Source organism: Anabrus simplex, chromosome 2, assembly GCF_040414725.1.
Source record: "Anabrus simplex isolate iqAnaSimp1 chromosome 2, ASM4041472v1, whole genome shotgun sequence".
Taxonomy (NCBI): domain Eukaryota; kingdom Metazoa; phylum Arthropoda; class Insecta; order Orthoptera; family Tettigoniidae; genus Anabrus; species Anabrus simplex.
This window is the reverse complement of record NC_090266.1, coordinates 1139343167-1139356088: the sequence shown is the minus strand read 5'-3', so window position 1 is coordinate 1139356088 and position 12922 is coordinate 1139343167. Positions and strand designations below refer to the sequence as shown.

At 41.2% G+C, this 12922-nt stretch overlaps 1 protein-coding gene across 1 annotated transcript in view; it reads left to right on the top strand.

The window, feature by feature from the left end:
• LOC136863809 (diuretic hormone receptor-like) overlaps positions 1 to 12922 on the top strand; it is a 368577-nt gene that overhangs the window by 24833 nt on the left and 330822 nt on the right. Inside the window, exon 3 of the mRNA XM_067140148.2 lies at positions 3580 to 3673. Coding sequence (XP_066996249.1) covers positions 3580 to 3673 — 94 coding nt within the window. The remainder of the gene's footprint in view (positions 1 to 3579; positions 3674 to 12922) is intronic.

Sequence of the window (12922 nt, the reverse complement as noted above, 5' to 3'; positions counted from 1 at the left end):
ACAGACGTACTCTTTACTAAATAGAGCGTTTAAATATCTACCAGGGATCATTTAATAAGTTATTTGCTTTAATCTGGACTTTCCTTAATTCGGACAATATAGAGCCTCAATTAGTCCGGATTAATTATGTTCTACTGTACTTCGACTAGAATTGCATTTGTGGTTATCGAGTGAGTTATAGGAGACGTGCTAAACCTCTACCCTTCCCTATTTCTCCATGGATTCAATAAAATGCCACAACGGAAGATGAGCGTACAATCAATCTCAGTGAAGAGTGGCAGAGCTGCTTTCAGCTTCTATTAGGAATACATCATCCAAAATTTTATGTCGCGTTGGTAGAATGGGTGCTTATCCGAAGAACTGCAGCTAGGAAGAAGAATACGTATTGCGTCTAGGAAGCTGTGGTTGTCGCTACAAGCAAGAAAAAGGATACCCGGAACATACAGATAACAACACTAACTTGGATTACAAACGTCCCGTTGGCCATAACGTTATTAATTTGTAATTTCTTTGTAGTGCTTGATTTCCACCTGCATTAAAACATCACTTGAATGGATGCACTTTTAATTTCTTACTGTTCGGGATTATTAGTTTCCTGGAAATGTTCATTCGGGAAAACAGGTTTTCGGGATTTCGTCTTTCAGTGTTTCGGATTCGGGGTAATGTCCATTCGACGGGTTATTTTCGGGTTAATGACCTCAAACCATATATTTTAATTTTGATAACACTGATAAAACCTTACTGCAACTCGTTCAATTCTCTGCTAATTCATTACCGAATAAAGTTCTGGAAATGGCATAATTCGCGGTCTCCTAGTGAAACGAGTGTAATGGACGTCGGCAAGTGAATGTATAGCAAAACTGACAATCAAAATATTTTACTATAGAAGAAAGCTATTTACGAAACGAATTCTGGAGTATTCAACGCTCCACACAAAGATCAGGAGAAGGTGCCATTGTGTCTCAGAAGTCGTATAGGGAAGATTTCGTGACCTACACAGCCAACTGCCAATTCTAGCCCCCACCGCTAGGATAATGAAGTTCGTGTGCATCCAAACAAGATCTCACGTTACAAAAGATATCGTAGTTGTTCCTCGAATGACCGCTATGTGATAATGATATCCGAGAAATACTGATCCGCAGCAGAAATATCTTCTTTTTATTGCTAGTGACTTTACGTCGCACCGACACAGATAGGTCTTATGGCGACGATGGGACAAGGAAGGGCTAGGAGTGGGAAGGAAGCGGCCGTGGCCTTAATTAAGGTACAGCCCCAGCATTTGCCTAGTGTGAAAATGAGAAACCACTGAAAACCATTTTCAAGGCTGCCGATAGTGGGGTTCGAACCTACTATCTCCCGAATACTGGATACTGGCCGCACTTAAGCGACTGCAGCTATCGAGCTCGGTAGCAGAAATATCACTCAGGACGAAAATTCGTTGATATAGGCTACTTCATGCATTACTGAACCTTAGATGATAGATCCTTTCCGGTCAGAGTTCCAAGCTGAAATATACTGTACTACATAGTGATTTTCCCAGGCCCAACTACGATATGTGAATATTCAGTACCACACGATGAGAAGCATTGCAAAATTATAGAGGGGACGTTCGCATTATTAAATAGAACTAAATACCAATTTATCTGAAAATTTTCGGCATGATGTAAAATGTGTCCGCCTCTGTGGTGTAGTGGTTAGCGTGATTAGCTGCCACCCCCGGAGGCCCGGGTTCGATTCTCAGCTCTGCCACGAAATTTCACAAGTGGTACGAGGGCTGGAACGGGGTCCCCTCAGCCTCAGTAGGTCAACTGAGTAGAGGTCGGTTCGATTCCCACCTCAGCCATCCTTGAAGTGGTTTTCCGTTGTTTCCCACTTCTCCTCCAGGCAAATTCCGGGATGGTACATAACTCCGGCCCTGTTCAGCATAGCACCTGTTTACTCTCCCCAGTTATATCTCCGACCCAATGTCTCACGCTCCAGGACACTGCCCATGAAGCCGTATAGGTGGGAACCCTCGATGAGTCCGAAGCAAAAACCAACCCTGGATGGGAAACAGATTTTAAAAAAAGAAAGGAGAAAGAATGTAAAATGCGCTTTAACATGCATAGGGCTTAACAATATATAAGAATATTAATATGTAAACAGGGTTTGCTTAGGCTAGCCAAGGAAGATATTGTATTCATCAGAACAGAGAACTCACATTACACGGTGTATCCAAACATTAGTAGCAAACTTTGGAAGGCGATTCCTGGAGTCAAAATAAGGGAAGAGAAATGTCCATATGAACATACAACCTACAATGCGTTGTTAAAGAATTACATGCGATGGAGTTACAGGGAGCACCCTGGCCACACCACAGGATGTTCTCAAAATGTACCCCATGAGCAGCCTTATCATAGACTAGCGAAGGCACTCGAAGATACCTGGATTCTGTCGAACAGCTGCACAAGCATTATTGATGCGCTGTTCCAGGTCGCTTATGTCGTTAACAGAACTAGAGTGGACTACATTTTGTATGTGTCCCCACAGATGAAAGTCCATTGGATAAAGGTCAGGAGACCGGGCAGGCCAGTGCACTGGACCTCGACGCCATATCCACCGTCGTGGGAAGGTGGTGTCGGAAAATTGGCGTACATACAAACTGAAGTCTGTTGGATGCCAGTCGTGCACGAACCACATGGTTCAGTGAACTACTAGGGGCACATGTTCCAATAGTACCGGCAGCGTGTACCTGAAGAGGGTCAGATACGCTGGTCTGTTCAATCGTCGGGGCAGCATGTGCGGGCCGATCAGTTTATCATGGATAATGCCACACTATATACTGCGTCCAAAGCACTGTCGTTGATTAGTGACAACTATATCATGGGGATTTTCATCTGCCGGGGTGTGTTTATTATGCAGCTCTGTGGCGTCACATCTTCCAAATGTGGCCTCGTCGACGAGCAAAGTCGGCAAAGGACGTCATAATGCTATTGTAGTGACTATGTGCAACGCTTGTAGCTCATTATCAATGCATTGAAGAACATGTGTTTAGAGGAATATTTTTCTTTTGATCCCAAAAATAACCCCCCTCCCCCCAACGTTTGTTAAAGATGTTTAATACATAATATAAATTCAAGGTACCGTATCATATAGTTGAAACTTAGATGACTAATCTAATGGACCTTCTCAGTTTTCCTTATCACGGGTATAAGGCTACTACTGTCTGCATAGGACGTAATGAGCCTGCTGTGTTAAAAATTAAAACAGGTATACATATTGAATTTTAGTAGAAACGGTCATTTCACCCCAGATTCCTTATAGAACCAACTTACATGGTCACACAACTGACCAGTAGCATTTCAACCTTTCAGACTTCATGCTGTAAACTGTCATTCCCATATTACTCTACATACAGCTCTTTTTTAGTTTAGGTTTAGGATTACGGAGAGAAACGATACTATACTTTACATCTTGTGAGTTTTTGCGTGAAATTTCACACACAGTTCACCATGAAATAACCTAAGTGACCTTTGAATTACCCTTGTTGTGTTATACTGCTAAGTGATACTTTGTAACTGTTTCTCCGACTGTTTTCAGAGATCTCCGTTGTCTGCGGAATACTATCCACACGAATCTTATGTGCACATTTCTACTGGTGGACTTCATGTGGATCTTCACCCTAACATTGCAGGTAATTTCCTATTTCTTCTAAGTTACTTTATTTTGATATTAATGTAGCCCAACACATTACGTGTATCTGTAACAATGCATAGATGTAACACTTTCATTTCGTGTGCTTGTGGTAAATTTGATCTTATATTTTGGATTTAAATAGCATAATAATCCGTATATGGTCGGCAGTTTTAGATTTCGTAGCTACGTTCCCATTTCATAGTTATTGCAGGAAGTGTGAGGAAGCACTTTATTTTTGCTATTGCCTTTACGTCGCACCGACACAGATAGGTCTTATGGCGTCGATGGAACACGAAAGGCCTAGGAATGGGAAGGAAGAGCCCGTGGCCTTAATTAACGTACAGCTGGGGTTTCCCACTTCTCCTCCAGGCAAATGACGGGATGGTACGTAACTTAGTGCCACGGCCGCATCCTTCCCTGTTCCTTGTCTATCCCTTCCAATCTTCCCCTCCCCCAGCAAGGCCCCTGTTTACAGTAGCATAACAGGTGAGGCCGCCTGGGCGCGGTACTGGTCATCCTCCCCAGTTGTATCCCCGACCAAGCGTCTGAAGCTCCAGGACACTTCCCTTGAAGCGGTAGAGGTGGGATCTCTCGCTGAGTCAGAGGGAAAAACCAACCCTGGAGGGTAAACAGATGAAGTAGTAGAAGAAGAAGTAAAAGAAAAAGAAGAAGTAACGAGTAATATTGCAACTTCATTAAGATGTACACAGACATAACAATGCAAATGCATAAATAGCAAAATGAAAACAAAACACAATTACGTACCATGAGGGCAGTAGCACAAAATACAACGCGTGAAGGGCCAAAACATGGAGGATAAAAGGCTGGATCTTAACATTAACGCATGAAGGGTTGCCAGGTAAATATTACTAGCTACAGCTACTAAATAAGAGGCAAGATTAAAACCAAATTATATAATTGTACTTAATACATTAAAAATGGAATGTTATGTAGAGTTATATATATAAATACGTTTAAAAACTAAAACGCAAACAAAATTAAAACGAGAAACAATATTACATAATGAATTTTAAATTACGATAAATTAAGCTGATATCAACCTAGGCTTCTTCAAATAATCAATTATTGGAAAACTTAAAACTCATATCATTAAATAAAATTGTCAATAACGTTTACTTAAGGTATAGAAAGACTAAGATATTAAAATTAAAATGGGTTGCAACCATGACATAGAAATTTGAACGATAAAGAGTAGATAATTAGTATCCGGGAAATTCATTAATAATTTAGATGGATGATCATCAGTATACGGGCCCGCAACTACTAACTCTAATTAAAATTGAAATTTGCTACACTTCCTACACAAATAATTACAAGTCACACACAAGGACACACATACAAAGAAGTTTGTGGCTCCAACCGCGAAAAAAATTACACAAATTAACCAAGCAAGACTAAATGATAATAAAATTATAGCGGAAAACAATCCCAACTAAATCAAGGATATGAAGGGAAAAATAATATAAACAGAACCAACCAGTTACCGACGCCCAACCAAAATCCCGTAATAAACATCAAAGCCACCAAAATTAAAATGTGTCCATCAGATAAGAGGAGATGACACATAACGTAACAAGCAACAAAGCAAGGACCCCAAACAATGGGTGGTTTGTGACATGAAAACGTTAAGAGAATGGCATATGTTATATTAAATGTCGACCAGAAAATTTCAATTTTTCACAGACTCGACCTTACTACTACTACTACTACTACTACTACTACTACTACTACTACTACTACTACTACTACTACTACTACTACTACTACTACTACTACTACTACTACTACTACTACTACTACTACTACTACTACTACTACTACTACTACTACTACTACTACTACTACTACTACTACTACTACTACTACTACTACTACTACTACTACTACTACTACTACTACTACTACTACTACTACTACTACTACTACTACTACTACTACTACTACTACTACTACTACTACTACTACTACTACTACTACTACTACTACTACTACTACTACTACTACTACTACTACTACTACTACTACTACTACTACTACTACTACTACTACTACTACTACTACTACTACTACTACTACTACTACTACTACTACTACTACTACTACTACTACTACTACTACTACTACTACTACTACAGAGTACGAAGACTATAAACCAAAGAGTAGGATTAGAAGAGATGCGACTAGAAATTGATAAGTTAGTCAAGCATAGTGAAGACTTATTAGCATTAGTTAAGATGACTCCCAATACCAAAGCGGAGATAATAGAAAGGTATTAAAGAAATGGGGAAAATGGCAGAAATAATCCGTAGTCGTTCGTGGGAATGGGAACAATTTGATGTGAATGAAGATCCAAAGGCTAGGAGTGATTTGGAACAGGGCACTACCTCCAGTAAGAAAATAACCCGTGATGTTGGGACACAGGCGCAATTCAGTGACAGAGTGCTAGATATTGAGCAGACCCTCTTGGAAGCTACGTGCTTTGACGAGTTTGCGAAGGTATTGGATAAGGAATGGCCTGACTGTGTTTACAGTAACACGCACGTCATATCCGGAAATATAGGGAAATGGACTGATTGGGATATATCAATGGTTGTAAATCCCAAACATCTTACAGAGGAGGATGGAATTATGAGAAGCATGAAGAATATGCATACAGAAATCTCTGACTTGCTGAACTCTAATCTGGAGGAAGGTAAGACGGAATTCCTGCGCACTGTTACGCAAACCTACACGAGTCGAGGAGGAGAGCGGGAGAAGCTGCGATATGTATATGTAATACCATATTCATTTAATCAAGATGGAGTAAGTGACCTGCAGAGCCTGTATTCATGTCTCACCCACTGGAGAGAGATAATTGAGACTCATGCAAGAAAGAAGGTGCTGATAACTATCCCGGATACCCTTGATCGGAATTATATAAGGAAAATCTTGGAATGGATGTTTCGTAAGAGTGATATTGAAATAGGGTGCTTGGAATCGGGTAAAACGCAGGTAAAACAGGCTGTTTCTGTGGGATTAACATCGAAAAAGAAATCCTTAAATGACAATACTCAGGAAACAGTTACGTGCAAAGCTGCGGGTAAAACGTACGCCGAATTGCTTAAAACAGTAAAGGAAGGAGTAAACATCGAAAAAATTGGCCTTAAAATAAAACGAATAAGGAAAACAGCAAAGGATGACCTTATACTTACTGTAGAAGGCAAAGGCAAGGCTGGCGTATTACAACGTGAGATAACTAAAAACGTCAAGGAAATAGAGGTTTCAACAAAAAGGAAGGAGACAACAATTCTAGTGTACGGTATGGATCCGGATTTAAATGAAAACTATCTCAGAGCAGCACTCTCCTTAGAAGCTGCTGTGGAAGAATCTCAGATCAATATTACGTCCGTAAGACCGGGGAGGTTCGGAAATCTGAATGCTACCGTAATATTGCCAACGGAACCATCGAAAATACTGTTAAAGAAAAAGAAAATAAATGTGGGATGGGCAACCTGTATGGTGAAGGAAAAAGTTACAGTTGCAAGGTGTTTTAAATGTCTTGGATTTGGACATAAAGCGCCACACTGCGACGTTAAGGATGACCGGTCACGGAGCTGTCTAAATTGTGGACAAGAAGGCCATTTGGCGAAGGACTGTGGGAACATTTCGTTTTGCACCATGTGCCAAGTGGAGGGCCACCGCTCAGATCAAATGAAATGCCCTACTTAGAGGAAGCTAATATTAGAGGCAAGGAAGTTGAATTTAAACGACCAATAATGGACATACTGCAGGCGAATCTCATGAGGAAATCCGACAGTCATGACATCATGTATGCGACAGCCTTGGAAAAGAAAGTAGACTTAGTGCTTGTTAGCGAGCCAAACAGAAGGCGAGTAGCCGAAGGTGGTTGGTTCACGGACAAAAGATGTGATGTAGCTGCATATTTTTTAAATGATAAGTTGGAGGTGCTAAGCATAAGGGCAGAAGAAGGATATTTGTGTATTCAACTTCAGCAATATCAGATTTATTGTTGCTATATCTCTCCTAACATCCCTTTTGATATTTTCAAAGCTGAAGTAGATGCAATAGTTCAGGACTGCATGGCGTCAGGTATTGAATCTATCATTCTCGGAGACCTAAATGTCAAGTCGCCTCTGTGGGGGGCACCAACTGCAGATCGTAGGGGAGAATATTGGGCAGAATGGATAACGACCCTAGACTTGGTGGTTCATAACACTGGAATCTTACCAACTTTTTCCAGAGGGAACTCAGAGTCTTTCATAGACGTCACCTGCTCAACGCAGGGTATAGCATCATTCATTGTTGACTGGGAAGTTATGGAAGATGAATCTCTCAGCGACCATCGTTTTATTTATTTTCAAGTTAAGGGATCGAAGAAGCTTAATGGTATCACGAAAACGGTGTGGAACTATAATTGGGAAACCTTTAAAATTGCAATCGAGTGGATGTCACAAACTGTAGATACAGTGCAACATACTCTAAAAGATGTAACTGCTGCTCTTAAAGATGCTTGTAGGACCAGCCGATTGAGGGGATCAACAAAATATAAAACACGAGTTCCTTACTGGTGGAACAATGAAATAGACATGCAAAGGAAAGACTGCAATCGCAAGAGACGAATTCTTACAAGATCTAGGAAAAAATCAGCCAGGTCAACTTAATACCATTAGTAGCTGACTATAAGGCATCAAAGAGGCAACTAATGAAGCTAATAAAGGATTCTAAGAGAAATCTCTGGCAAAAGCTATGCGAAGATGTAGACAGTGATATCTGGGGAGCGGGATATAAGATAGTGACCGGTCGAATAATCAACAGGGTACCAGTTCAGCTCCCAGCCGATAGAAGGAAAGCCATAGCAATGGAGTTGTTCCCTTGTACTAATGACAGACTTGAAACGGAATCAGATTTTTGTGTTGCAGAACCCTTCACTGTGGTTGAGTTACAGGAGGTAGCACGCAATATGAAGACTGGTAAGGCACCATGTGTAGATGGAATCCCACCAGAAGCCATTAAGTATGCAGTTGAGGTGACACCTGGTTGGATCTTATCAGTCTTCAATGATTTATTAAAAAAGCGTGAATTCCCCGATCAGTGGAAAGTAGCCAAGCTAGTGCTGTTATTGAAGGCAGGGAAACTATCATTAGATCCATCAGCATACAGGCCACTGTGCTTATTAAACACCTTGAGCAAACTTTACGAAGGATTGATTAAAACTAGACTGGAGAAAGAACTTGAACAACAGGGAGGACTTTCATCGAACCACTTTGGATTTAGAAAGGGTAGAACCACAACCCAAGCTATTGAGAGGGTGATTCAAATACAGGCAGAAAGCGGTGAGAAATGGGCTGCCTTGATAACGCTAGATGTCAAAAATGCTTTTAACACTGCTTCTTGGAGCATTATTTTGAGAGAACTTCGTAGGATTAACATTTCTCAGTATCTACAACAAATAATCGTTAAGTACTTCAAAGGACGAAGAATTTAGAATATCTTGAAATGAGTGCTGGCGTTCCACAGGGATCTGTCCTAGGACCCACCTTGTGGAACATTCTATATGATGGTGTCTTACGCCTGCAGCTGACAAAAGGGACAACATTTATTGGTTATGCAGATGACCTTGCAATAGTGGTAATAGCAGAGAATGTAGAAGAACTGACCTTCCGAGTAAATGAATCACTGAGGCGAGTTAACCTTTGGATGGTAAATAATAAGTTGAGATTGGCTCCACATAAGACTGAGGCTGTAATTTTGAAAGGTTCCAGAAATTGGAAAAATGTCCGTTTCTTATTAAATGATACAGTGATTATCCCAGGAAAGTCTGTACGATACCTTGGGGTTCTTATTGACAGGAATTGCACATTTGGTGCACATGTGAAGGCAGTAATCCAAAAGGCAGAGAAGAAGGCATCGGCATTAGCCAGACTTATGCCTAACATCGGGGGACCAAGAACAGTTAAGAGACAGATTATGTGCTCTGCAGTATATTCCATTTTACTTTATGCTGCACCTATCTGGCACAATGCACTCAGGAGGAAGATTCACCGAAGAGCTATGGAAAGAGTACAGAGGAAAATGCTGCTCAGAGTTACCTGTGCATATCGAACTGTTTCGACAGCAGCTTTACAAGTTGTAGCTGCCAGTATTCCCACTGACCTCCTCGTTGAAGAGAGAAAACTTTGGCATGAAAGGGGTGCAACTATATCTGCTGAGGAAAAGAAAGCCTCGAGGAACCAACTCTCACTAGACTGGCAAGACCGATGGGATGGCACAACCGATGTTGGCCAATGGACAAAAAAGCTAATACCCAACATAGGAGACTGGCTTAAATGTAGACATCGGCACGTAGATTACTATCTGTCGCAGATCCTGACAGGACATGGAAGATTCGGCGTATACGCCATGAAGATGGGAAAGACGCAGGGAGATGGTTGTTGGTACTGTTCTGAAAGGGATACAGTAGAACACACCTTTTTCTACTGTGTTCGATGGGAAGAAGAACGAAGAAAAGCCTGCCAACAACTTGGCCGACAACTCACGCCAGGGAATCTGGTTCAGATTATGTTAGAGAGCCCGTTTGCCTGGAACACAGTAAAGGCAATGGCGACAAGCATTATAGGGATGAAGGAGAAAGAAGAGAAAGGAAGAACTTAATAACATACATCACTCCATTCTGATGTCATGCCGACAAGCAGTTCCAGAATGGTCTGAGTGAAGAGGGCAGGGGATTTTAGTTGGTGGAAATCCAACTCCCACACAGAGTGGTGTCTTTAAAAGATTTTCTCTGCCATAACAAAAAAACTACTACTACTACTACTACTACTACTACTACTACCACCATTAGTGATAGTACGAAATTATATTTGCTTTTGTTAAACAATAAGCCAAGAGGTTAGATAATCTGGAATGGAGGGGGGCGTGGATAACGCTAAGATGCGTACATGAGGTGTCATTTAATTAACGTGCCGAACAATGCAAATAACGATCCCATACAAATAGTCAGCCAGCAAACGCAATACTAACACAGTTAGAAGACAAATGTATACAACGAAGAAAAATTTGGGTGGAAAATACACACCAAAATTAAATAATAATAATAATAATAATAATAATAATAATAATAATAATAATAATAATAATAATAATAATAATAATAATAATAATAATAATAATAATAATAATAATTTTACATATTTTAAATTAAATATGCACGGTAGATTCTACCAATAGACGACAGTTCAAAACATGGACTAAAATGTTACATGACATTTCATTACACAAGTAGACATGCCAAATAAATAAATATTCGTAGATGTTTTCACATTACAATATACAAGATAAATAAAAAAGTGTCGTAAAAGCAGATATTACAGACAATACGGCAAAATAAATTAGAAACCTATGTTATGAGAGTTATTGAACCAGAGTTCTTTTCAAACTGAAATAAATCAGTATTTACAAAAAAAGCTCCTTTCCTTTATACTTGTTGTGCATATAGAAGTCTCCAACGTATATTCAGCCGCCTCTTCCAATTTGGTTTTATGCAACCGGCAATATTAATTCCGTACTGAAGACATCTGCCCTGCCGGTATGCTCTGTCAACACAACCGGATATTTTCGCATTTACCACCTCACCACGATAGGACGCCATAGTATTATACTCATATTAAACACTTGAAGGCATGCGTGCAACTTCTAGATCATATCAATCTGATGCGTCGGCGAATCACTAAATTGATATTGAGACGCAGTAGACCTAATGTATGCTGTAAGCTGCAGCTATGCCGTACGGAGCCGTAGCGTGGTTGGTAAAGGCGCGGCTGAGAGAACATACGTGTGAGGTGCTATGTTCGAATACGGGGAGATGATTCCTCAGTTTTGAAATATTTATTTAATACGTTTCGCACGTAATTTAAATTCATTACCCGCTTTCACGGAAATTGTGTGTGAATGAGTGTGTTTGTGGCCCTAAGCAGGGAAAAATTAGTTAGCAGGCAGGGGATATACGGACCGAAAATAATTGGAACACAACAGCCTGTCAATGTTTTATCGCAGCAAATGGTCGATATGATGACCGTTTTGGTTTATGGACATTCGGGCTCGGTGTCCAATAGATCGTCTTGCGAGCTGAAGCATTCCAGGTGCAATTGCTTGGTAGGTGTCCGTGATGAGTTACTGGTGCTGGTCGGTTTTTCCGGCCCTTGGGTGTAAACGACGTTCTTCAAATGCCCCCAAAAGAAAAAGTCTAACGGCTTTAAATCCGATTATCTGTAGGGCCAAGAAACAGGGCTTCCTCGTCCTATTCATTTCCTTGGCAGTTCCCCGTTCAGATGGTTACGTACGGGTAAAGTCGAATGTGGCCGATCTCCATCCTGTTGCAACCACTCCGTCAAACGATCGTGCAAGGGCACATCCTCCACCAGCAGTGGGAGTTCTTGGCGCAGAAAGCGCAGATAGTGTGGCCTCGTTCAATGGCCCTGAAAGAAATAAGGTCCAATCAAGTGATTCCCCAAGATTCTACACCACATATTCACTCCCCATCGTATTTGATGGGCCGCCTGTCACACCCAGTGAGGATTGTCCGGACTCCAATAGTGTACGTTGTGGCGGCTGACGTTCCCACTATTGTCGATTCGCAATTCGCCCGGAAACAAGATGTGCGATACGAATTCTGCATCATTGTCCAACCTGCCTAATAGCCATCGATAGAACTCCAATCGTGCTTCGAAATCCCGCCCATTGAGTTGTTGGTGTAACTCAAGATGGTATGGGTGAAATGTATGTTCATGCAGTATTCGCCAGACGGAAGACTGCCTGGTGTAAACCTGTTGTGTTATCGCCCTTGTAGAGATGTGTGGATTATTACGAGCTGCCTCCAGAACAGCCTTTTCTGTTTCTCCCGATGGAACGGGCCTATCGCGGACTGGTGGCTGCTTGAAAATCACGCCCATTGTCCGTAGGCGTTTTTCAACACGGTGGAATGTCGTTGCAGATGGGTGTCGCCTGTCGGGATACCGTTCCTGGAACAGAAATAGTGCCCGGCACGCGTTTCGTCTTGCTTCCCCATAAAAGAGGAGTATGTCAACGTATTCCTCTGTAGAAAACAAGCCAAATGACAGTGGAGATTACAATCAGGCCCTAACCGGCAGAGTGTGCGCAGGGCACACGATGCATAACAGCGTCGTTCTAATGTGGCAAACGTGGACCTGTGATTACGTATTCAAACATG